At 39.1% G+C, this 27,059-nt stretch overlaps 2 protein-coding genes across 3 annotated transcripts; one reads left to right on the top strand and one right to left on the bottom strand.

Annotated features, from left to right (window-relative positions):
• Positions 1-1,716: 1,716 nt before the first annotated feature.
• flii (FLII actin remodeling protein) lies at positions 1,717-18,607 on the bottom strand. Of its 2 annotated transcripts, none has more exons than XM_084744000.1 (31): positions 18,440-18,607; positions 16,637-16,747; positions 15,790-15,861; positions 15,481-15,561; positions 14,757-15,004; positions 14,476-14,579; positions 12,920-13,095; positions 12,627-12,784; positions 12,395-12,479; positions 10,549-10,696; positions 10,315-10,445; positions 10,102-10,209; positions 9,860-9,964; positions 9,397-9,576; positions 9,107-9,189; positions 8,826-8,900; positions 8,476-8,559; positions 8,162-8,333; positions 7,204-7,311; positions 6,912-7,103; positions 6,434-6,532; positions 5,519-5,608; positions 5,271-5,410; positions 4,808-5,024; positions 4,538-4,692; positions 4,356-4,416; positions 4,091-4,219; positions 3,619-3,725; positions 3,420-3,525; positions 3,251-3,316; positions 1,717-2,418 (listed from the first exon to the last, which is right to left on the bottom strand). In XM_084744000.1, exons 1-31 carry the CDS (start codon positions 18,500-18,502, stop codon positions 2,284-2,286), a joined length of 3,789 nt encoding a protein of 1,262 aa, XP_084600126.1. In that variant the 5' UTR covers positions 18,503-18,607; the 3' UTR covers positions 1,717-2,283. The 2 variants fall into 2 exon arrangements, with proteins under 2 accessions (XP_084600126.1, XP_084600125.1); XM_084743999.1 differs by having other exon boundaries at positions 10,102-10,212; positions 18,440-18,606.
• Positions 18,608-20,340: 1,733 nt separating this feature from the next.
• Positions 20,341-25,792, top strand: desi1a (desumoylating isopeptidase 1a). The gene is made up of 6 exons (XM_084744766.1): positions 20,341-20,541; positions 20,939-20,960; positions 22,089-22,158; positions 23,545-23,654; positions 24,326-24,448; positions 25,379-25,792. Exons 1-6 carry the CDS (start codon positions 20,451-20,453, stop codon positions 25,467-25,469), a joined length of 507 nt encoding a protein of 168 aa, XP_084600892.1. The 5' UTR covers positions 20,341-20,450; the 3' UTR covers positions 25,470-25,792.
• The last annotated feature ends 1,267 nt before the right edge of the window (positions 25,793-27,059 follow it).

Genomic DNA, 27,059 nt, shown 5'->3' with positions numbered 1-27,059 from the left:
TTTAGCATTGTGCTTCTACAAAATTGTTAGACTTCCAAAGGACAATTTAGGAAAGGAGAAAAAAGTGACAGAATCGATTTGACTTTGGTTTTTTAATACTGAAACTGAAAAACATGAGATGGACGCATAAACAGAGAAATAGACCCGCTAAGTTCAGGGGTATACTGATTGTCTGGGCTCATGCTGCACTGTGAAAGGCAGCAAATTGATTGGCTCTTTCTCTACAGGGGCTTGCAGATTTTGCTGACAAGTACAGTGGATGCTCAGACTCTATTGTCTTTAATGAAGTTGCTTTGAGTAGGCAGCATCAGTCTACTAGCATGACATACCAGATAGTTTGTTAAATAGAGCCATCTGGGGAGTCTCTTAGAAACTGGAAAAGAGCAGGCACATTCAAAAAACACTTGTCAGGTGATTGAATAAACAATATGTCTATTACATCTAACTCCAACCAATCAGAGCAATGCTTCCATGGATGCTTCTTGCTGTCATTACACCTAAAACCATGCCGTTAGCTGCTAGTAGTCCCTAGTAGTAGTACTGGACTAGTTCTAAAACTTTTTGTACTCGTTAGTCATTTAGACTGCAAAATGTAAAAAAAACAAAAAAAACAGTGCCTTTAAATGTAACATGACAACAGTGAAAAAGAAAGCAAGATAATATTTGATGTGAGATTTTATTTTCATATAAAATACATAAATAAAGCATCTGCAGGTGGCATCAGGAGCATGTGCACATATTCATATACACACGTACATGAGTGTAGGACTCAAACACACTATCAGGCATACAGTTCACCCCACAAAGCATAGTATAAAGAAACAAAATGCTAGTAGTTGCAGCCATTTGAGAATACATAGACATATTGCTTGGACCAACACCTGCATACTATACAGGTCACATGATCCCAAGAAGCACTGCAGCAGTTCTGTAAAATGTTGACCCAGGAGCCACTGATCTAAAATTGGTAAAACCAATCATCAACTCATCCGTTAACCCAAAAGAGAACCGATTTGATCAGTGGAACCAAAGGTCACTATATTTATGAAGATATGTCTCTCCTATGGTGCAAAAGATCTCCCTTTAAAGTTTGTGAAGAGTTTTGTTCCAAAACAAGAATTGTAATTGAAAAATGATTACACTAAATTTTGGAAAGAAACTCTTAAGCACTTCTTGTCCTCTCTGCTCCAGAAATGCAAGAAAATAAACATGTTGACAAGTTGAATGCAGCCTGTAAGGTAGAAGAATGCAGTATTATTTCGTTTCAGTATCTCCTGGGCTCTACTGATTGCACATTTAAACATCTGCCCTTAAACATAAAACAAGGCGCTGTCTCACAATCTTCAACTTGCACCCTGACCTCCACTCTAGAGTTCTTTGGCCAAATAAATGCAAATAGAAATGTTACTGTCCAAAGCATCTTTGTATGAAACTCATATTTTGTTAGTCTGAAACAAATCTCATACAAAAAGTTTTTTCACCCTGCACTTGGATCAGTTGACAAGTTTAGAGGTGAGAGCAGCGACCAGACTGTAGGAAAGGGGCAGTCCCCATTTCAATGAAGGCGCATGGGGCAAACACAACATACCATGTATAATCCGCACAACAGAAAATACATGTATAAACCAACATTCCTCAGAAAAACGATTATAGTGCTGTTTTCTGTTCAGTCTCTCCATAATGGAAAAAAAAATGATACAAACTGTAAAATCAAACTTTTATCTGCCTTAAACTGCTTCATATGAGCTCTGCAAAATGGCACTAAGCATGGAGGAGTGACTCTGAAAACTACTGACCATGCAGCACAAGCCACATGAGAGCAGCAAGACAGATCGATATGTTTGGGGATTCACCTCCCTTTGGGTTTTTATAAAGCCTCTGTACACCTTAGACCTATTTTATCTGAAAACATAATTCTCTTCTTTCATTTAACAACAGTATTCTGACTGGCTGCTAAAAAAGCTTGTAGAAAAAGGTGATAATTTACTGTTTTGACAGGAAACAACCAACAGCTTCTTGACCAGAACTTTCTCTGATTGGGATGTTGTGCTCAAGTTAAATTTGTCCAGATGTGTTTTCTGTTTTTGAAGGCAGACTCTGACAGTAACAAGTTGGTCAAGAGGCTGTTGAACAGCAGCGCTGAGCGGGATGGAGGGAAGGGATCAGAGCTCAGGTAAAGCTGGATTAGGCATAGACATCATCATCATCTTCTTACTGGTAGAAAATTACATGGCAGCGAATACATCTGATGTATTTTGTTAGCAGTTTCCTGTGCGTGTTCGTCTATGAGGGGGGAGTTTTGAAAGCCCCCCAGGCGTGGAAGCAGCGTGTAAAGCAGTGGGGCTCATTTCCCTTCCGAACCAGTCGCAGCTTCCTGGGTTGTTCACCCTCCTTTGAGCGCATGTGCTGGATGTAAACCTGCAGAGAGATTAGTAACATGCTAACAAGGAGATATTCATATCAAATTGTTTAAGTATACAAGTATATCTATATTCAAACAAACTGCATCTAATGATTATTTCTTTTTTAATTAAATGTTTTTTTGGATTACTCGATAAATCTAATGATTTATTGATTCATCTAAAGATGTTTCTTTGTTTTTTGAGTAATATAACAATTAATTTACCAAAAAGAAATATCAAAAATTGGTCTCATTAATATTTCAATATCTAAGACACATAAGCACATTAGAAGAATGATAATTGTAGCATATTTAAAAACTAGTCTATCCTAGTTCTACCCTTTAATAGACTCCATTTGCCTGATAAAAAATACTAGACCTGAAATTCTGGAGGCTTTTATCCAAATGCATATTAATTTAATCAGTATTTTTACTTCACTACTTGACTTAAACTTAAACTGGCCATGACAGATTTATTTCCTCACTGGAGTCATATGCAGGTAAGAATCACTGACAGTGTATTCTGGCATCAGTGTGGGGCGAGGAAAATATATGAAATGAACTGTAAACTGTAACAGCCTGTAAAGTTAGTTGTAGTAATTTTCTTACTTTTACATGGCCGTTCAAGTACACAGAAAGTATAATACAACTGAACAACTGAACAATGCTCATGCAGAGCAGGTGAATCTGTGCTTAAACCAGGTGCAGCAGTTCATTGCAGTGGGTTGAGGCATGTTTTATAAATCGACATATTTCTGTAATCAGTGACGTTGACTAGTTGATGAACTGCCCCAGCCCTAAAACAACATTTCACAAATGCATGAACACAAACTGTAGTTTCTCACTGACCTGGCAGGCTTTGAGACTGAGTTTGATCTCCACCTGGCTGGTCTGAGTACCGACCCACATGTAAACCTGAGAGGAGAACAAAAAAAAATAATTGATAACAATAACACAGTAATAAATGAAATAACGAAGTCTGATCGCTGACACTGAAACAAATCTGTTCAGTTGTTACCTCTCTGCCATTGTCCAGCAACATAATGTCGTCATCGGCCAAGTCGTCCTGACAGAAGTCTGAACATTTCTCTGACACAGAGAAATAACCCTTCTCATTCGAACACCTGAGGGAGGCAGGAGGAGGAGGTCAAATTTATAGTGGGAAAGTGAACAATAGAGGGAAAGAAACATTTTTAAAATAGATAACATTCACTCACCTGAAGAGCCGAGCATGTTTCATATAATCTGCATCTTCATCATACGCCTTCTGAGAACCAATCCCTACCCAGAAAAAGTTCTCTGGCTCCTCCCCCTCATTAATTACCTAAAAGACAATTTGTTGTTTTAATGTCTCTCAAAAAAGGATTTTGCATGAAAGTGTATTTATTTCAAATTAAAATTAAAAGGACACTGGGGGTTGTTTTTCTTAAAATAACAAGTAATTATATAATCATAATAATTTATTTTTATTTTTTTTACTGACATCTCAGAGCCGTAGACACTAACTGTTACAAACCTCAGTTAAATAAAGGATCAATGAGTCAAGCAGACAAGACTAACAGTCCGTCCATCTCTGCACTCTCTCTGCTACTTGAGGATGGAGAGGAGTTAACAAGAGAGATGGCATCCTCCGTAAAAATCTTAAGACACAAAGACAGTCTGTGCCAACATGTGCACACACACATGTACCTGTTTGCTGTACGTGTCATCAAACATGCAGTTCATGATGTCCTCGGCCAGTTTGGCTTCATCAGGGTCGGCAGCTCTGCCCACCCAGGTGTAAACGATGCCCTGATTGTCTGTGCTCTCAAATGGTACCTGCAGAAAAGACACAACGTTACACAGGAACAAAAGGCAGGACTTCATTCATCCTTGCTGAAACACTAGAAAAGTAGGAGGAGATTCTCTAGAGAAATCTATAGTGGGACAAAGAAAAAGAAAAAAAAATCACAACCTTGAGAATGAAGCAAAACTCTGAGTTGAGATTGCTAGAATCTGTTCCAATCTGGATGGTCCTAAGAAAGAGATGAAAGATAAAAACAGATGTTTAAAAAAAGGTTTTGGAGAAGATTTTAAGAAGAAGAAAGTGCTGCTGTGCATAAATCTGATAACAGCTGCTAATAGTACAATGTCTACCTGGTGCAAAGTGCGCTGCCATTGGTGCGTATGTGATAGAGGGATGGCTGAGCTGCATCAGTCTTCTGTTTCCTCTTCCCTTTGTGGATGATGAACTTCCTCTTGAAATGGGACAGGAACTTGAGGTTCTCCTGCTGCTGGGTCATACGCACCACCTACACCGCAAGTCAGTGATACAGTGATGCAGCTCAATATTGTAAAAAGCACAAGCTTAAGTGGTCAGAGTTGCACTATGATGAGAGTACAGGTGATTTTCAGAGTGAGAGATACCTTCAGTTTCCCAGGGAAAAGACTCTCAAACTTCTTCTGCAGGGAGAAGGTGAAAGTGAGCCAGCCCATGTTGGAGGCCTGCCTGCCCTGCCAGAAGTATACTACACACTGGAAGTCCTCCTCGGGCTGTTTGTCCTCCTCCTCTGTTTTTTCTCCTCCTTCACCGCCTTCACCCTCCTTCTTCTCCTCTTCTTCATACTCCACAGGCACCCAGTATCTATGAAAGCAGAGTCGGATTAGAGTAAGACGGTGACGCGCTCTGACAGAAGAGTGTCAAGCTGTGTTTGAGTACAAAAATATACTTAAAAAAACCCCGAACAAATTCAAGAAAACAAGTAAAGTAGGGCTCTGTACACCCCATAAACATCCATTTTCTTTTTGAAAACATTATTTCAATCTTTTAATTTCAAATACAAAAAATGAAACAACAATTTAAGTGACCTACAGTCACACATATCCTTACCTGCAGAGGAAGACGTAACAGTCCTGGGTGTGGAAGTGACCGAACTCCTCCTCAGGCAGGCGAGCAAACTTCTTTCCCTCCAACACAAATCCTTCCATGCCGTCCAGGTCCTCATTCCACTCCTCCATCAGCTGTTCAGCCTAGATAGAAAAGAGACATATGCTTAAGAGACCAGAGTGGCGGGGCCTAAAACAAGATTTTGTTTTTAGCCAGTGAAAGGGAAAAGAAAACTGCATGTGTGTCGTTACCTCAGTGAGAGGCATGGCTGGCTGCCGTGGAAGGAAGAGAGCCGTGAGGTCGGCTTTCATCTGATCTTTCTGCTCTGCGTCCTTCTTCACCTGGGAGAGGAAACACAGATAATTACACTTGGGTCCTGATCAGACAGAGCAGTTTTTACAGTGGGAGTCGACTTTTTCCAGTTGTATTCTACAGGCAGTAACCACTTTGCGTGTCACTAATGCGCCTTGCATTTCAAACACATGGAGCACCTCATGTTTTTGCTGGAGTGTTATGAATGCCTTCAGTTAAAAAAACACATTTCACTCAGCAGAAAAATGGCCAATGTCAGTTGTGGTTTTTCCCTCATTGTTCACACAGATTTATGGAGAGACAAGCCGTCTGTAGAGGTGATGACAGAGATTACAGTTGTTTGGAAAGAACAATCACAGGGGGCAAACTAGTGGTGACGGCAATATTTTTAGGCTATTCCACAACATAAATATAGATACAAAAATTTTCTCTAAATAAATATACAGCTACAGCTGGGAGAGATCAAATATCACATATCGTATCATGTTGACCAAATAAATTGATATCTATATTTAACTGATATTGCAACAACATTGTGGGGATGACTGTTGGTCCTTTCACACATTAATAACATGAGATATTTGATTATTAATATGGATATAATGACTAGGTGGGTAAAAGCAAATGATAGAACAGCTGGAACAGTCAAAATCCTACATCATTTTGAAAACTGGAAAAAACAACACTGCCATAACAACACAAACATCTGGCATATTTCTGGTATATAAAAAAATGCCACTGAAAAAATGCAGATAATTGTACCTTCAACTTTGGCAACAGTGCCCTATTTTATGAGTAGCATTTTACTAGTCTGCTATCATAGAATCTTTTTTTAACAAACGTGGATCACTGACCTTGCCGTGTAGGTTGCTCCCCTGTTGGACAGTCTCAGCTGCTCTGGTGTAGTCCACCTTCAACACGTCATCCCAATTCTTAAACTTAGACTTAAACACCTGAGGAAGAGAAATTATGATTAAGTTAAACTGTGTAGAATGTAAGGTAAACTTAACAGTAGCATTTAACTAATGTGTTACAATTGCACTCTAGTTGATATGCACAATAAAATGTATTCCCAAGGGTGTACAATAAACTAAATACCAACAATACATTCCTCTCTGCAGAATTATGTGCAAGTTTCTCTGTATGTACACCCATTTATTTGTGAGAAAGTGCATTTATATTTCTCCAAAAGCCAGACCATTACAAGAGAGCAGGTAAAGAAATGGACATTATTGATTTTTTGAAATGTATTTTGCTGCTCTCACAGTTTTTCTTCACACAGTCTCAGATTTGCAGCAGCACTATTTGAAGCGGTACTGTGTAATGTGTCACCTGGCACTCGGTGCCCTCCAGGTTGCGGGTGACACAGGCATGTTTGGGCCGGTGCAGCATGGAGCAGATCTCCTGACCCAGTTTTAAGGCAGCAGCTCGGACAAGACGTGGAGACTTCCTCCCGATCCAGATGAACACGTCAGACCAGCAGTCCAGGATGTACACGCACTTCGTGTCCAGCAGGGACTGTAACTGAGGGGAGGGAAATATGGAGGGGAGGAGAAGTAAAGTCGTGAGACAAGAGGGGAAGGAGGTGTGCAGGTGCTAGTGAATATCTAGCAGATAAACATACCAGTCTCAGTTCTGGCAGAGTGTCCAGTTTGACCTTCTGGTCTTTGTGCTCAACTGACAGCTTGTAGTTAATCTGTGGCAGCTCCAGGTAGCCCAGACCCAGGCCCACCTACAGGACAGTGATAAAGAAAACATCATCAATATCATAACCTCAGAAAACAGTCTGACCTGTTTAACATATACTGTCAACTAATGTTTCTCCTGTTCGACTCTGTTACTTAAGTGGTTTTCTATGAGGTATTTTAGCCTATCTCACATATTGTACATCATTATGGGCAACTTATTATTATTATTTTTAGTTACTTCAAGCCTGTGATGAAGCAGAAAGCTCAACATTAAATCTTACACACCTCCTACAGCACTCCCACACTACCATCATACTGCACACTTCCACAAGAAGCAACATTCACAAGCTGAAGTCAGTTGTAGAGAGAAGGGCCCAATTCCAATCCGACCCCTACACACTGTACACTGCTTTATGTTGAAGTAAGTTACTCTTCTCTGGTTCTCAGTTTTGTTAATGGTGACTTAACTAACATTTGTTTGTTTTTTAAATGATGATTCATGGATAATGGAGTTTTTATTCCTTTTTCATTCACACTGAAAATGGAGGATGAACATTTTGAGGAAGTGCTCCTCCTGCGTTACAAAAGCAAAGCTCTCCGTTTGGCGTAACCAGCATAAACAAAAATATACACAGAAGCAACAGTATCCCACGCTGTAGAATACACACAGTGTAGGTTGTGCCAGTACTGTTGTGGTGAGGGTAATTTGAGTTGACCAACTGTAAATGGTGAATATGCAAAATCCTTTTTATTTGCACTGAAAATGTTTCGAGATGTTTAACAAGAAAAAAATAGTATTTGTTGAATTCCAATTTTTGTGACTCTGAGTGGGAGTGTGTACGGTCCAGAGTGGAACTCAGCCATGACGGTTTAAAGGCTATCAGAAAGACTTGCCTTGTAGAGTTTAGGTCTGATAGGAGAGAAGTCATCTGGTACGTGTTTCTTGATCTCCTCTGGTTGTCCTCCCAGTGCCTCCCAGAAGGCCGGAGGCTCCTGGTTCTGCATGAGGGTTGTGATCTCAGCCTTCCCCTTACGCTCATTCTTATTGATCTTCTCTGCAAATAACCTGAAAGATGGAAAACAAAGCACATGCAAACCTCAGCTTCACTACATTTATGGGATGCAACCAGCGATACGTGTTTTTTGAAATCTATAATTGTGTCTCAAATGGCAGAAAAGTTTGTGTTAGTTCTTGATTTGTGTCTAACCTGCCCTTTGTGGTGCCACTGAGGGTAGCGTTGGCTCCTCTCCAGACAAAGATTTCCATTCCTGTGTCTAACAGGAAGACATAGCTACCAAAAAGAGAAAGACAGGATGTTATGAACCAAGTTCCACACTAAATGAGACACAGTGTACATGTCAAATAGCTGTCGGAACAAATGATCAACTGCAAGTCAACAATAAAATACAGTGATTGTGTCAAACATGGAGAACAGGGATGGAAAGCATTAGAAAGCAAGAGCCCTGTATATGTAAGGGAAAGAGTGTGTGTGCTGGAGGGTGTGGCAAATTAGGAAAGTGTGTGTTATGTAGTGTATAGGGAGGGTGTGTGAGTTACCGAGGGTCGAGGGAGGAGGCCTTCCCTGGCACAGACTCCAGTTTGATGTTTTTCTTGCCATAAGTTCTGTACAACCTGATAAACACACAAAAGGGTTAAAACAGTTGCAGACTGAAACGTTTGACACAATTAATTCAGACAGCTTTTCAAAACAAAGTTACAAACATGTCTATGAAGAAATTACAAAAATAAAGGGCAAAGATAAATAAAAGAAATTTGACCCAACTAGGAATGCAGATGACAAATGCAAACGATGCAACAAAAAGCTCCTTCTAGCCTACCTCACAGCATAGTTTGTGTCCTCCACAGTGTAGAATCCACTGGCTGTCCCTCCCTCAATGTAGGAGATCTCATTGTTAAACACCTGCACATAAATCAGAAACATGAAACATTTTTAAGAACATGTAGCAGTAGTAGTTTCTGTACAGCATCCAATTAAAAAGAACATTTTATTCAGTGTTTTTACACGTAGCACAGTGAATTTAGCTTACACTCAGCTGATAAAGTTTCTTTAATGTTGCAGTTAATTGTGTGTGTATCTGTCGGAATCCTATCATTTGCTTGTACGTACGGCACTGAACTCCTCGCTCTCGTCTCCCATCTCTTCCCGTATCGTCCTACACTCTGCTCCGAGGAAATTTCTGAGGTTGACGGCGTGGATGGCAGAGCAGGCCTTCTTGTCCAGAGTGGCCTCCTGGCCGATCCAGTAAAAGATCTGCCAGTTCAATGAGCCGTTGTCGTCCAGGAAGGTCTGCAATTACAAAAAGAGAAATGTGAGACAGATGAGAGGAAAAAGAGAAAAAAGAAAAGGAAAAAAAAAGAGAAAAATAAATATATTATCTTCTCATATTGATCACAGGTCTTTCTATTGAATCAAAGCAAAATCATATTGTGGCAGACTGTGACATCAGCAAATATCGTATTGTTTTTCAGAGCACTGATACAAAACTGTAGCATGATGAAACTTCACCCCTTCTGTCCCATTGACTGACATGTACCTACTGTAATTGATGGTAGATTTGATGCATTGTTACCTTGAGGATGATGTAGCTATCAGCCTCATAGAACTTGCCATGGAAAGTGTCGTCCACTTGGAGGGGAACAAAGTTCTCTATCTGCCACACCGTTACACCAGGAACCTGTGGGGTGGAGAAACATATGAGCTGCATGTACTGATATCTGTACAATACAAAGCAGAATTGTGTAATTGATCTTCGAAAAACTAATTCTTCACTCTCATAAACACATCTCTCATGCACGCATGCACACAGATTACCTGCCCCACATCCTCCATAAAGAACTCAGAGTAGTCGAGGTGAGGTTTCTCTAGACTCTTGTCCCAGCGCCGGACCTTCAAATCTCCATATTTCAAATCCCCGTTCTCCTGCTAAATAAGCAGATTTGTTGGTAAATAAAATGCAAATCCACCCTGATGTATCTGTAGCCTGCGCAGTCATCCTTCCTACTTATCTTTTTTTTTTTAACCTACCTCAAAGTTCTTCTTGTCCTGAGCGACATCACTCATTCCCTTCAGCACCTGCTTCGCCTGATCATCCTGAGAACAGTCCTTCCTCCTCCTTAGCCTCATCTTCCTGGCCAGAGGATCTCGGGGGCTGGCTCCTGGACACATGTACACACAGATACACACTTAAGCCTCTAGAAAGAACACATGTTGTATGGTCAGTTGAACAAAAAGGCACAAACTTTACATCGTTTCACACACCTCCTCCTGCAGCAGCCACAGTAGCAGGTGAGGCCCCAGCCAGCCGGAGCTGGTTCTGCAGGGAGAAGTCGATGTTGTACCACTCTGCTCCTCTGTCGACTGGTTTGGGAGGCATCACCAGGTTGGGGTTCTCACGCACATCCAAAATCTACAGAAAGATACATTCATGGAAAAAGGTTTGTGTTCATAAAAGTAATATTTAAATAAGTATCTGCATTAGATGCAAACATGAAGATGTTTCAGAGCATCAACTTTTAATTACTAAATAATTTCAGGCCCTGTATATTAGTCTTATAATCAGTGTTACGCAAGTTCAAACTTCATAATGAGCTAGCATGAAGTTCAGTTCACAACCCCAAAGATGAACAACTTTCATTTCATTTCTTATGTTGCCGTTTTTTTTGTTTTTTTTTTATTTAATTTCACATAAAACTTCCTACCACAATCAACACTGTAGTTTATATCATATTAAATGGTACATGATACTCGTGTTTTTTCTATGAATTTGAATGGCCAGGATTCCTTATATCACTATTAGGGGTGTCACACTTATCAAATTCAAATGACTTTTGATTTTGAGGCCATGTATAAACATACTAAACTTTTTTTTAGCACTGACAACTGTAATTTACATTTTCAAACTCTTATTCAAAAAAATAGTCAATATCGTATTAAGTGTGTTATAACAGCTGGTAAGTCATGCTGTGTTGTCTCTGAAGTGTTTTTTTTTTCTTTGGACATCTGCTGGATGCTGCAAATAGGCAGGGGTAGAGAGAAAAATAAATACTGGGCCAATTGCTGATACTGCCTTTTGATTCGATTCCTGAAATTGACTGCAACAACTTATAAGAATTTGAGAATGTTTTACCCTACAAACAGACAGGAAACTTGAACACCAACATAATTCATGTTGAAAATTCCAACTGAGAACTCTGACTTCCCAGTTCAAACTGAATGCACCAGGAAGCATAAGGACTGTAAGGAGATCAATAGCGAAACAACATAATAGCATAGCCTGGGTCACACATTTAATGCTGCATGATCAAAGAAAGTCTTTGTATCACATCAAAACACCTGTGCATATTTGCCAGCGTAGCGGAGTTACTAATTTAACTACATATCTGAGTGACGTGGTGTTAACTGTTTTTTGCCTTTTGAAACAAATACCTTTGAATAGCTTCGCTCTTTTATTGATCAAGTAGTGTGGTAGTGTCCACACAAGCTACATTTTCCCAAGAATTTCTGAAGCTCAAACACAGCAGAAATTTCTGCTGCAGTCTGAAATAAAACGGCTTAGGATCAGTAAGTGTTGCCATGTCGATGTTTATGTCTGTGTAGCAGAAGCAATTCCATATACAGAAAACAGATCATAAGATTGTGCTGTTTATTGTAATTTTGGTGATCTATCTGCTGCTGCAGCTGTCCTTTCACTCTCACTGTGTGTCTGCCTATGATAACCAATTTAACACTATTCAACCATTTAATACAACTGGGGAAGAAAGCAATGTTAATTTATAAACCTAATAAAAACTGCCAGCCAGCAGTGACTAATATTTACACATGAAGGATAAACTAAAATGAACTTAATATGATCCTGAATGTAACTTAGCCTTTTCAGCTGACAATGTTATCTGTTTTGGGGAACTCTGATAAGTAGTGCAGTCGTTCATTATCAGCCAAAGGAAAAGCACACAATGTCAAAATAATTTTCATACAAAATGATTTTCTTTTCCATGTATCTTCCACGGCTGGGAAATTGGTCATCTGTTTTTCAGGTTTTCCAGGACACATGAGAACCCTGAGTATTATCTGCATAGTAAAGATATGAGTGTGGAAGGCAGTGTACCTCTAAATCAGTAAGGAAGTGGATGGCCTCAGGCAGTGTTACCAGACGGTTTTTGTTCAGCACCAGCTTCTTCAGTTTGCCACACCTAGACAACAACACAAAACCACATATTTACCTCACCTTATATTCTTACACATAGGTGTTAATTCTGGCTGTGTAACAAACTTCAAATAGTTCCTCACAATTAATCAATCACAGCATCCTCTGTGTATTATGTCATGTGTTACTGTACCTGCAGAGTCCCTCTGGGATAAGTTCTAGGTTGTTGTTAGCGGCCATGAACTCAGTGAGGCTGGACAGTTTGCCAACGCCTGGTGGAACCCCATCGAAGTCCAATTTATTAGAGTTGACATACAGCTTCTTCAGTTTGGACAGCTTACAGATTGCAGACTGGACAGAGACATGCAAGCAAATGTTGAACATCTTGCAGAAATAATACGGGGAAATGCGTCAAAATAACTACTTGATCAATGATTCAGAATTCTAGCAAGAAAACGAATCAGACTCATCAGATATTGTCCTTACAGGCAGTGAAGTGAGCTGGTTGCGGCTCAAGTTAAGTGTCTCCAGCTGAGTCCACTGGTCAATGCAAAGGGACAGTTCTGAGATCTGATTACTGCTTAGATTGAGTCTCTTCAAACTGCCCAGTGAATAGAGGCACTCCGGCACCCGAGTCAGGTCGTTACATGACAAGTCGACATCTGAAAAAGACAGGAGGGACAGAGGAAACATGTATGTAAAAACAGGGATCCTTCACATTTCCAGTTTCAAATTTCAGTAGTTTTCTGGACTAAAATTTCCAGACTTCCCAGTGGATTTTTTTCCAGACCATATTTGACATGTAGCTTTTGTATCCTATTTGGAACCTTTAGTCAGCCAGGCTTTATATTTGGGGTCATCAAGGGATCATCACCAACCAGTGCTCCCTACACTTGTATTATTTTCTCCTAACATACTGAAGACAAAAGGTTATTGTTCCTTCCATATCTTTTTAGTCTCTTTTAAGAAATAATAAACACACTGAAATAAGTTAAATCATTTTCACGGTGATTGTGCAGCCTTATTTATTCATAGTGTCCATGGAAACAAGAATGAACTCAGCCATATAGACATAGTTTCCTTACACAAAGAATATTTTTTCCTGATAACTACATCACTGTATAACTCACAGGCAGGACCATCCAAGGAAAAAAAGGAGCTAGCAGGGTTCAGGACAGGCTCCTCGTTAAAAAACTGGTCATTCTGAACAGTCTAATGCCACTAGTCCATCATAAACATTGATCTTTTTATCGACATGATTTTAAACACCTAGTGAATGATTGTAAAGGAGAATTAGGAGGATCCCTCAGCACAAAACCTGTACATGGATAATAATATGTAAAGACAAAGACTATACCTGACTGATGAGAACTTTTGTAATTAAGAATCATTAAAACATGATTTAGGGCATCTGCATTTGCATAATGGGTCAGTGGAAAAACAAAACAAAAAAGTTCTAGGCAATTATGAACCATAAATGACAGCATGAGGCAAAGACAAAGCTTACATTTTCCTCATATGACACAGGCCTGTTAGTTTAACAAAATTGTTTTAGTGTGTGTTTACAATGCATCTTAGAGATGGCTGTGCTGTAAAAAGCACAGTGTAAATAAAGATAATTCATTCATTTGTTGGAAAAAGCAGCCCTCCAAGTGCTGCTCCAAATGCCAGGAAAAATCCTCTGCTTGTATAATGTGTTAATTGTTTGTTTTTTTTAACTTTTATGAATATTTTAGAAAACAGAATGGGAGCAATAGTCTGGAAACAGTACTTTTACAAACTGTATTTTCTTTGTTCCATACTCATGGAGACATGGAAATTACTAAATTAAAATTCCATACTTCTCCATACTGTGTAGGAACCCTGTAAAAAGCATGTCTCCCCTGACAGAGGGCTTGTGGATATACATAAAGTGACACATCAATGAAAACGTACTACAGGTCTAAGTGCCAAGAGGTAGAAGTAAGAAGAAGGAGGAAAATGTGTCAGGCCCCTGAATGAGTGGTCTGAAAGAAAAAAAGAGAGCAGTGTGTGTGTGTTACCTGCTAAATGCGTCAGTCCCTCCAGGCTGGTGGGCATGTTGCTCTGGGTCCTCTGGGTATTCCTCAGGTGGAGAGTCTGTAATGCCACCATGGCTGGCAGCTGGCTGCTCACACACAGAGTTAATGACAGTCAGAGCAGCATTACAGAAAATGAATGCAATTTTCTGTTTTCTAAATACATGTATCACTCAGATAACACAGGTAACACGAGACCTAGTAATTTCTGGGTGCTTTGCTAAAGTTGTGAGGTAAAAGCTAAAAAAAATTCTTCTTCTTCTTACCGCAACTGGGCGTGCATCAACGGGTTGTTGTTCAGTATGAGTGTCTGCAAGTGAACGAGGCGTCTCATCTGTGGCGGCAGGCTGTCCAGCTTGTTGTCACTCAGGTCCAGATACAGCAGGTCTGTCAGGTTGATGAACAGCTGGTTGGGGATGGAGTCAATGCTGTTGTGGCTCAGATTCAGCACCAGCATGTTCCTGCTATTCTCCAAGTCCCTGGGGATCTCTGACAGCTGATTGTAGCTCAGGTCCTAAAATGGAGAAGCCGCACAATGTGTGGGGAAAAAAAAACATGGTTGTTGGATGCATTGCCAGTGAGCTTGGGAGTCCCACGTCCATGCTTCCATGTTATTAACACCCTAGCAAATAGCCATCACTTTGTTGTCCAAAACATAGCATTACATGACAAAAATACCCATCTAGCATGCCCCCTAGCTACTCAGAGGAGGAGACTGGAAATTCAAGCTGAACAATACTGTAGTTCAGATTCTGCAGCAGAAAAGCTCAGTTTTCTCAGTCAATATTGCAGCACTAAGGAATTTATTGCTTCAGCTGACTATATTTACCATGAACACTGACTGGAAATCTGTATGAAAAGTGGTGAATTTTAACTTTAACTGCAGCTGAAGTAAAGGGAAGCATGCATGTTGCTGGAATAAGTGTGGGTGTAAAAAGGTCTTCAAGGGTGCAATAAGCAGGGTAGAGATAGTATGAGATTATTATGTACCAGCACAGAGAGGTCATCTAGCTGAAAGATGTCATCTGGGACTCCAGAGTTTTTCAGGTTGTTGGCTCTGGCAACTACCGCCTGCACAAAGAGTCAAACATTTAGGACACTGTTAGAACTACACATTGGTGAACAAGTAGAAACAGACCATACTGGTCAGACCAGAAAACTCATGCAAACTTATGAAAGCGTTACACTGAAATCAACAGCACTAACAAGCAATTTAACATTTTAGCTGCTCATGGTTTGTGGATAATTTACAAAGACATCTGCATGTTGTTCTCTTATGCATGTGTGGGTGTCAGTTACCCGTAGGTTCGGTAAGCTGGACAGTTCTCCATGTAGGGTGGTTAGGCTGTTGTGACTCACTGAAAGATGCTCCTGAAAAAGGAAAAATAAGAGGTTGTTTACAGATACACAGTGCACTGCACAAACAAAACATCTACAATCCCATTAATATGCTCTTAGAGGTCAATGCTGTGCAATGTTCTGCTTGCACTAATGCCCGGTTGTCTCTAAATAGAATGACCCAACTGCAAACAGGATCAAATCAAAGTAGATTTTGGTTAAACATGCCCCAGCCAATGTGGCACCTAGTGTCGATAACAGACTAATCTTATTTACCTACACCTGGTAAGATCAAGCATATTAGCATAGAACATCTTTTCACCAAGGCCTGCTCACTACAGCTTTGGGGGTTCAGATTAGATAATCCTATTAGAGATATTGAGGATTAAGGTAGGATTGTTCATGTCCTTAAGCAGGTGAGGTTTCACTGGTAAAGTGCATCAATCTGTTGATATGATGTCCTATCTTATCCAAACATCAAGCTAAAAAAAATGGCATGCTTTAAACCATTAGTGACTAAAAACACTGCTACCCAGAATACAGCAACAGACGGCACCCCAAACTGGATAAATATATGTTGAAATAGTAGACAAACGTGTCCTGAAATCACTAAACTATTACAAATATTATAAATCAACCACTGTTACTATTACTGATGACAAAGACAAATACCACCACCATGACAGTGGTAAATACAAAAAAAAATATCAAAGAGGAACAACACCGACATTAATGTTATGAATTAATGTCCCATATTTAGAGATGTAAGGACAAGCTAATAACTAGCAAATTGCCATGAATGTCTCACCAGCTTCTGCAGAGAGGCCAGCTCCTCTGGGAGGTAACACAGTCCTGTCCTGTTCAGTTTCAGCCATCGCAGACTGCTCATACACTTGACATGCTCTGGGAAGTACCCACCCTGTAAAGACAGACAAGGGAGAAACGTGGGAAACAAAGAAGCGGACAAGAGAGACAGAGTTCTGACATCAGTCATAGTGGTACATCAAATCATCACGTCATCATGCTAACAACAACAGTCACTTCAGGGTAGACAACTAGCAGGTGATCTAAATTACAATAAGGATTGGCGGCTTGCCTATATGTTGGACAACTACGTCTGGCAACTCATTTGTTCTACTGGGCAACTGGTAAAAAAGAATTAAACTTATTATTTTGATAATCAATTGACTGTTAGGTTCTTTTTCATGCAAAATGGTAGAAAAGCTGTTTTCAGCATGTTTTCATCTTTAGTTTTAGATTGACAAAATCAGACATTTCACCTTGGAATTGGAGAAACTGAGATGGACATTTTTCACCATTTTCTGACATAAACAGCTCTAAATTTAACATGACAATTAACTTTAATATCTGTTGTTAGCTGCTAATAACACAATTTGTACAGGACCAAGTAGATTTCTGACCAACTTGCTCAACTGGGCAAGTAGAAAAAAAATATTAATGTTTAACCCTGGTATGTACATGACACAAGGGTTTTCTGCCTGGAAGTTACTGCAAACAAACACGGGGAAATAATCTGTTATTTGCAGCCCTAGAGAAAAGTAAATTCAATGTATGTCTCTAAATACACAATTTAAGGTTGACTTCAGCCTCGTAGGTTTCACTGCCATTATTTGGGGTGGGTGGGTGGGGGGTACCATGTCAAATCAGACAATCAGCGAGCGTTGCATGAGTAAAAGCAGCAGAGATCTGGCCAGCTGTGAAGTTCAGTCCTTTTCTAAACTAGATAAGTGCAGCTTACTGCTGTAATGGTCTAAAGTTAGGACACAACTGGGCACAGGAAATTATGTCATCCTACAGCGGCTGAAATTAGATTTGAATCAGACATTCACCAGCTAATACACAAACAAGTTATTCCCAGCCAGTTTATTTGTACTACTTTCATAGTGACTTTCATAGCGCAGAGATTACTAATGCTGAATGAACCACTAATGCTTCAGCGGCATATAGTGATAAGTACACAAATACTCCTGTCAGTTCAAAAACAGATAATCCCAGCTGTTACTGTTGCCAGACGGGCTGCTTTTCATGTTCCCCAAACTAAACCCATCCCTTACGAGTATGCCAAAACTCTGTGGCTGCAGCCATTCTACAAACTGAGTTACAATAATAGCTGAGGCAATTGTTTTTGAATGAAGCATTATCTAACATACACACTGATAGCGCTGACAGGTTCTGACATTTAGCTTGTGTTTCTGACCCAGACAACCAGAGTTAGCCAACACTGAAGCTAAAGTAGTTAGCTATCGTGACGATGGAAATAAGAGCTTAGTGGTAGCTACATTATCCAAATCTATCCAGAATCATGTAGCCACAAATACTGTTCACAAACCCACTCCCCCAAACAAAAATATGTTAACCGCCTGTCAGGACGCTCGCCCAATACCAGGCTGCTACTTTGTCAAACATCTGACAACTGGCTAACGCCCAATGCTAGTACCGTTGAGCTAAGCTAGTCCTATAGCGAGTTTAGCCTTTAGCAGTTAGTTGCTCTGAGTCTTTAACTTGAATTAGCTTTAGCTAACTACCTAAACATGTTACTCGCTCAACACATACGGATATAAAATCAACAAATACTGCTTAAAATCCTTACTTTGAAGTCGTTTCCACTGAGGTCTACCCCCCTTATGAAGGGAAGCACTCCGGTGGCAGCCATTTCTGGTTGATGTCAGCTGCTCAGCCCTTAACTGTCTATTTTGGTCCGACAGCAGGGAGGGTTGTGGCTGGTGGTTGACTACTGTTCTTCTTCGTGGTTAACTGACAATGTTTTAGGTACATTACCGCCACCCCTGCTTCGGAATGTGGATCTGAGATTACATTAGTCTGGCAGCGCCCTCCAGTGGTAAGGACTTGCTAATCAATTTGCCACTAGGGCTGGGTATCATTCAATTTTTTTTTAGATACCGGTACTAGTATAGATACCTTGGTTCCTGAGCAATACTTTTTTAGATACCAAATTCATTTTAACAAAAAGAACATTACATTACAAAACATAGTACAATAATTACTAACTATAAAGTAAAAAGCTGTTCAAAAACCATAACAATGATCCCTGTCTCTGGTCATATCCTAGTGTTTTTACTGTATTCCTCTATGATATGAAACAGAAAGTCCATAACCAACATTATTAGATCTTGGCACAAGCATGTTGCATGCTTATTTTCTTTATTGATGCTGATTAGATTTATTCCGTAAGTATTGGACCAATTTGTTCGGTGCCATAAAAGTATCTAAGTATGATACCCAGCCCTAAATTTAACAAATTTCAGTCCACACTTTCTTTACATTCTTTGCAGAATTTACTTCAGGGGTGATTTAATAGACATAGAAAAGGGTAGTCAATGGTATCTTAAAGATGCCTTCACACATTTGCAGTGGGCTAAGAAACACCACGTGTGAGCAGTCAGTGACTGGAAAAAAAAGGCTCTAACTATGTCACCACGATGGTCAGAACAGAAAGTGAGGATATCAGTGTGTAATGATTAAAACTGTACAGGCGTGCCACTGGAGTCATTATGAGTTGTATGATGTGGCTGCCTCATGTTATAAACAGCAACAAGTAACAGGAGCTGTCTGTGTGTAGCCTCGGAGCTCATCACATCACATTTGCACAAACCCTTAATGTTTGTTTACAAAGTCAGTGATCAGCCTAAACAGACACCATACTGAGTTTTTGCTCTCATAATAAAGGAAGTAAAAAAAAAAAAAAGATTTATTCCTGCATAATGTGGCCATTTGCTAAAACAAAATTGCCATAAATGTTCTTTGTGCCTGAAAAACCCTATGTCCAGACTACAATGCTTGCTTAAACTGACTTAGTTCAAAGTGACTTGCATAGATTTATTTTATAATAGTTTTATATTATAGTTTACCCTGTTCTGGATTCTGGAAGTCTGTAGCATGAGGGAGGATTACAGCTGCTGTAGGATTTCAAGGAGGTAGGTTTAACTTGTGCTTACTGCTGTTTGTAAGGGACCATAGACTATCTGGAATATCTAAATCAAAGGTGGCCAAACTTTTTCCCTTGGAGGGCCAAAACGAAAACTTAGCAGATAGCAGGCCAGCAGCACACAACTAATGTATTGTGTTGTACAATGATAAATAATAAAAAGATATAGAATATATTTATTCCTTTAATTAGTGGGAAACTGTTATAAATGTAAGTTTCCATTATATTAGTTAAAGTTTGTATCTTGTTCTTCCTGCAGTCGTCCATCACACAGTCCTGTTTGTTTTGTGGCTGCTGTAATTTACACCCCGGCCATCGGACACACACAGTCCCGCCCATATTCGAACCCGCCCCTTTCCGTGTATTGACAAAAAAACAGTTTTTAATTAAATTTTGTCAAGTCATTTGGAAATAGCAGGAAATACCGGAAATGATTTGCGGTACTTTCAAAATAAAGCTATCCCTAAGGACAGCTTGTGATCTAATGTACCACGGTTTCGCAATAACTAGTTTATTTTGATACGAGCGGAAGCGGAAGTATTTCACGTATTTTTAGACGTGATGACATCATTCGTAGAAACACCATCAGCTGTGCCGTTAAATGTCCCTAGCTTAGCCAGCCGACTGAAAAAAAGGTTATTTAGGGGGTTTCATTATGGATAAGAATGCTACGCGATACAATGTACAACTATATATTTATGATCTATCGAGAGGAATGGCACGCAGCCTCAGTCCTATCATGTTAGGTAAGTACAGATAAAAACAATCCGATGCAGCTTGGCCTTGGGGATAAATAAGTGATAATAACAATAACCGGGTGGAGATGTCTGCTCTGTTTTATATTGTAAAGCCGCTTTTATGCGGTTGTTACCGCACACTGTAACGATCTTCGATGAAGTTATCAAGGCTTAGATATGATTTTTTTTTAGTAATTTCTTTTGCAAAGAAATTGTAAAGTGTGACTGATTTGTGTTCTTTATCAAACAGGAATGATTCAAAGGTCGTTATGGGGGGTTCACGTACATCACATACACTTAAGTTACAGCTCCTTGGAGCTGCTTGCGCAAAATAACTTCACCTCCTTCGTCTCACTCGTTTCCCCCCACTTTTCTTTCTTTTCTTTTCTTTTTTTTTTTTTAACAGGAAAACAGCTGGATGGTATCTGGTATGTATCTTCTTCCTGCTTTCCTTCCTGTTTTGACGACTGACCTGTCTCGGACCTAAAAGTCTGAGTTCTTGAGTTATGATGTTGTTGCTTCTTCATGTAATGTGTGGATCCAGCAGGTGTAGGACAGTGACCCATTTCTGGTCCCAGGGCTCATAACAGGCATTAAAAATCCACTCCAAAAGGTAGAACACTGCTAAAAACAGCTGCTGGCTGTGTGTCTAATTTTACCTGCGTTTTGTTGCTCATTTGTTTCATTTTGAATTTTGCCTAAAGTAAGTAAGTAATCAGATAAGAAAGTAATAAGAAATCACTATATAAGAAATCACTATATAAAGCATAATTACATGAGGGGACCTCATCTAGAGCCCAACCGATATATCATCTGACCAATATTATCAGCCCGATATCTGCCTTTGACAGCTATATTGGTCTATATAGGTATTATCATATATTTTGTCCAATGTATACCAATATGTTATTAACACAACATAAAGCATAATAGTTATTTGTTAACTTTCTAGGAAGCATTTTGATCCTTATTCTTAATTCAGGTTGGCTTTGTTCTATTTGTGTTTTTTATTTATAATTATCTACTGTCATTAAAAATACCACTGTTTCAGTGCCCTGATATTATCTGGATTTTAAAATTTGTTGTTAAACTATAAAATATGTTGCCATTACATATCTCTTTCACAAACTTAACCACGTCTGAGGGATCATTGCAAAAAAAATGTCTGTTTAGGTTGAAAATGTACAGAATGTAATACACAGAATATCCAAATATTCTGTGTATTACATTCTGTATAAAGAATATCGGCTGATATATCATTATCAGAATATTTTTACTCCCTAATATTAGTAATGGTGTTGGCCCCAAAACTCCAGTATAGGTCGGGCACTGGTGGATAGACCAAGGCTGGATTTTTCAGTTTAAGTCTAGTATTTATTCAGCTGTTGCCAAAAATCTGTCATTACTGTAATAATTGAGCTGTTTGATTTATTAATCTTGTTTGCTTATTTAGCAAAGAGGCTCTGAGTTGCAATTTGAAGTAGATCGGTATAATATATAAATAATAAGTAATGATAAAGTAATAAATCTGTAATAATCTAGTGCTTTTCTTCCAGGCACACGGCTATAGTGGCGTATGGTGATGAGTTCTTCTTCGGAGGTGAGGGGATCTCCAGCTGTTCACCGGTAAGAACAGAACAACAGGACTGTGACTCTTCCAGTAGCTGGGTTAGGGTTAAAGTAAACCTATAAATATTCATATGGGCTTGTGTTTATTAAAGCCTTATTAAAAATATTGTCACGTGCAAGACGTAATATCATGTTTCTAGTTCATTGCTTAGAGATGTTGCCAACTACTAGAAGTCTTGTTGGCGTGTCTCTGAATTAGTAATTCACATGCTCTTACATGCTCTCAGGTGCCTTTTTTATGATGACTTTTTAAATTTACCTGAATAACCTCGACCAAAAAAAGACCAAAATCAACCACGTGTTGGTTTGCAACCATTTTTAAATGTTATTTATTTGTTTTGTTTTTTTTAATTTAGCTTTTATTTAACCGGGCAAGTCATTAGAACAAATTCTTATTTACCATGGTGACCTGGTAAAGGCAAGAGCTTCATGCAGTCTGTGTCATAAATATCTAAAATGTCATTTCATTTTGAAATAGCGAAGTCATTTCCCAACCAAGAGTAAATGCTGTTATTTCTATAAACAGTACGGTGTGTGTTTCTGGGTCAACTCAAAATAAACTACAGCGCCCTTAGTCATTGTAATGAATGAACTTGTTGTGTAGTGCAACAGTGTGGCACATTGTTGGGTCGCCATTTATTTTACAGTACACTAATAACACATGACAAGCTGTACTTTGTATCAAATTAGACCAGAGTATTAGATTCTATATTAGATCCTTACAAGACTTTATTAGACAGTAATTTGGCCACAGACAGAACTGTACTATAAACTGCAGTGGAATCACACCACGTCCTCATTTAAACAATATGTGAACCAGATCTACCAAGTAGAGGGCAAACTCATAGAGACAGAGGGGTATTTTGTATATGGTTGACTGCACAGACTTAGTCTAATACTGTAGGCAGAGAATGTGATTTGATAAAAGAAGTTAGAATTGGCCTTGGCTACATATTTCCAGTTTATGTCTAGTTTTGTAAAATGATGGGATGAATGCATGCTGGTTTTATTCTGTTTGACTAAATTAAAACAGGCAATAAAAAAAGTCTGAATCTGGTAGATTAGTCTATTTTAATTTCTTTCAACGTGCTTGTGTAGATGGACAGCTCTAGAAAGACGCCATCGCTCTGTAATTCAGAGAGGCTGATAAAACCTGCAGTTTGATGTTTGAGATCAGACACCAGATGTAGAAGATATAAGTACGCTCAGGAGAATCAAGTTTAGCTCATCCTCAGATGTCTGAATTGTAACAGTTCCTCCTCCCCTCTTCAGAGTCAGTGACTACTGGAGCAATGAAACATCAGTGATTTGATTACTCTCTTCACTAGCTCTCATACAACGTGCACATTTTGTGAGTCTCTTTGTCCGCCTTGTGTTTGACAGGGTGGGACAATGCTCGGTCCTCCAGACACGGTGGTAGAGCTCGGCGAGACTGAAGTGTCTGAGGAGATCTTCATGGATTACCTCTCCTCTCTGGGAGAAAGCACATACAGGTCAAGTAGCTGTTTTATATCTCCTCTTCACTGCTCCCTCCCTCACACGGGAGAGGAAGTAGCTGTTTAATACAACATTTGCAAAAAGTAGAGACATTGTGTAACACAATAATAAAAAAAGGATGCAATGATTTGCAAATACTTTTTGACGTGTATTCAGTTGAATACAGTACAAAGACAAGATATTTAATGTTCAAACTGATGAACTTTATTGTTGTAAATATGCACTAATCCTGAATTTGATGCCTGCAACAAGTTGCAAAAAAACTGGGACAGTGTCCAAGTGTCCAAGAGTTTAAGAACAACATTTCTCAAAACAGAACTGCAAGGAATTTAGGGATTTTGACATCTGTTAATCATGATGTCATTAAACGATTCAGAGAATCTGGAGAAATCTCACAAGCTCATCTGAGATGGACACTTTCAGAGTGTTGTTGAAAGAAAAGGTGATGTAACACAGTGGTAAACATGCCTCTGTCCTAACTTTTTTTGAAACTTACTGCAGATATACAGCAGATCGAAAAGGATTTGCAAATCATTGCATTCTGTTTATATTTATGTTTTATACAGCATCCAAACTTTTCTGACATTGGGGTTGTATAATGCCCCAAAGAAGACACACATTTGTTATAATGACACACACAACTCTCTTCTGTTCTCTCCTGGCTCAGAGGTGACAGGTATCGTCTGTTTGAGCACAACTGCAACACCTTCACCAACGAGGTTGCTCAGTTCCTGACAGGCAGGTCCATCCCTTCCTACATTACTGACCTCCCGTCTGAAGTCCTCTCCACGTGAGTATAAAACTCAATCCGTCAGCTGCTCAATCAAGTCTGCGGTCTTTGCCTGTTTCAAAATTTGTCCGCATCTGTGTTGGTTTGTGTGTGGTGCGCAACTTTCAACCGTGCCGAGTGAACCAAACAGGATGTAGAGTATTGGGACCTAGTAAGTGTGTTACATTGCTTGCTAGCTAGCTAAAAAGTGGGTTAGACTAGGTGGCCTGCTCTCGACGGCTCATCGGAGAATTATTTTGCTCAATCTGTCTAAGAAAAGGCAACTATTTGAACAGTTAAACACCTTCCTCTATTTAATTAATTTAAGATAGTTTTAAATTTTGGTGCAACATAAATTAGAATTAAATCATGATTTGCTGGTGCAAACCAGCCTTAGAGTGTATGGAGTGGATTATAGTGTGGAGATGTCATCCTAAGTGTGGTGGCTGACCAAACATACAAGGTCAAAGAGTTGACTTCAAACATGACCTCAAAACAGAGAACAAAGAGGATATCCACTGTAATTCAGAGACACCGCTCCTACAGTTGTGTTTAAAAGTGGTAAGACGCGTTCAAGCCCTCAAGGAATATTGGAAATGTCAGAAAAACATCTGAAGCAAGCAGTGGTTAAAAGACAGCACAAGGGGAGCTTTTCATCTTTGTTGTGAGCTGGAAAATGAAGGCCGATCTGGTTATATAATCTTCTCTGAAGTTGCACCAGAGCAGAATAACAGGCTGTTGGAAAAGGTTACACTGTTTATAAGTTATTGAAATGCTAATCACAGGGACTACCTCTCTACTCTACTGGGCATGATAGAGCTGCGTTGTTATGGATACGCATACTGTGGGGTAATTGTCCGTTTGAAAGCAAGGCAAACTGACCAAACATGGATTGAACATGTCTAATCTGACCAAAACATCTCCAAACAAATCTCCTCCTCTTGTCTGCAGACCGTTCGGCCAGATACTGCGGCCCATCCTCGACTCGATCCACATCGCCCCTCCGGGAGGAAACGTCATCAACGGGGGAAGAAACGTCTAACCTGAGAGAGTCACAGTGTTCTCAAGGTCACTTCCATTGTAGTCAGTCAGTGAGACGTCTCAAACTAATCGTCTTTCTTTCTATTCTTTCTGTCCGTCTATAAGTTACACCCAGTAATGAAGCTGATGGTTTTTGTAAGCTACGACTGAATGCTGACCAGTTAATCCTCTAAATTCATAATTTAAAGGGACAGTTCACCTCAAAATAGAAAAAAAAATGTATTTTTTCCCTCTGGTCTGTAGTGCTGCTTATCTATGTAGATTGTTTGGTGTATGTAGCCAAATTTTTTGAGATATTGATTGAAGAGATGTCTACCTTCTCTTGAATATGTCTCTTTCCAGAAACTTACAAAACATTACATTGTTTCCTAGCTAGCTAAAAAGTTAACAAAAATGTTATATTGTTTTCTTGCTAGCTAAAAAAGAAAAAAAAAGAAAACCAAAATGGTGCTTTGTTCACTAGATAGCTAAAAAGTGAACAAAAGCAGTTCCATGTAGGGACTTCTTTTTTTTTTTTTTTCATGGTAGAGTCTACTGGAAGTACCACAAGCCCAGTGACATTTAGTCTCATTATCTCTGCAACTCTCACCAAAACAATCTAGATGAATAAAGAGCACTACAGATAAGAGGAAATATATGTATTTTTGATTATAAGGTGAATGGGTCTGTTGAAATATAATTTCCTTCTTAAAATGTAGTTGGTACATTAATACTTCTAAAGGGGAAAGTGATAAAGTTTGAAAAAACAAAACAAAAAAAAGAAAGCAGATGGAGTCTTGGGTTTACCAGCAAAGCCAGATATCAAACAGTTACTTTCCTACAGTAAAAGCTGACTTTGATGAATGTTGCCTTCTTAGAAAAGTCAGATATCCAGTCAAACTTTTTCACAAGTGAAAGGCAACAAAGTATATTTAGATTTGGGGCACTGCAGCTTAATTTGGCTCAGCCTAATTTATGCTTTTACTCATACACTATATAACACAGAAGAACTTTTATTTCTCAACTTCATTTAGCCAATAGCTGTAATGAAACTACAAACAACATTAAAATACCTCTTGCACATCTGTGCATTCAGCTTATTTAGTAATTCAGTTTGTACTCAGGTACAAAATGCTCCTTTACTTTCATTTAAGTTGGAACTCAGTCATTTTATCTCCCACTTGGTATTCCAGTGTTTATTTAATAAAGGTTTTAGTTATTTGATTTCGTTATTTAATAAGGAATTAAGTTCTTTTGTCACCACATATTAGGTTTCACACAGTGAGAATCATCTGCTGCTGACTACAATGAATTTAATCTGAGTGTACACTTTTGCATACAGTAGATATGTTTAATATATTCAATTCAATGGATGAAGGTTGGTGGAAAATAAGATGGTTGAATTGTGGAGAGTCTTTTAATGTCAATCATATTTAAATTTTGCACTTTTCTGATTTGTTTTACTTGTTTTTGTTATCTGTTAGCCTGTAGTTTCCAATCAGCGATCCTTTTCTGCCTGTATTATTTACTGTTTCTGTTGAACTCCTCTGTGGTCGCCTCCTTACTGAACCTTACATTATCATTCCATTTGTCACGTCATTTGTGATTTGAC

Source organism: Lutjanus erythropterus, chromosome 19 (genome assembly GCF_056507025.1).
Source record: "Lutjanus erythropterus isolate fLutEry1 chromosome 19, fLutEry1.hap2, whole genome shotgun sequence".
In the NCBI taxonomy this organism is placed as follows: domain Eukaryota; kingdom Metazoa; phylum Chordata; class Actinopteri; order Lutjaniformes; family Lutjanidae; genus Lutjanus; species Lutjanus erythropterus.
This window is presented reverse-complemented; position numbering and strand designations above follow the sequence as displayed.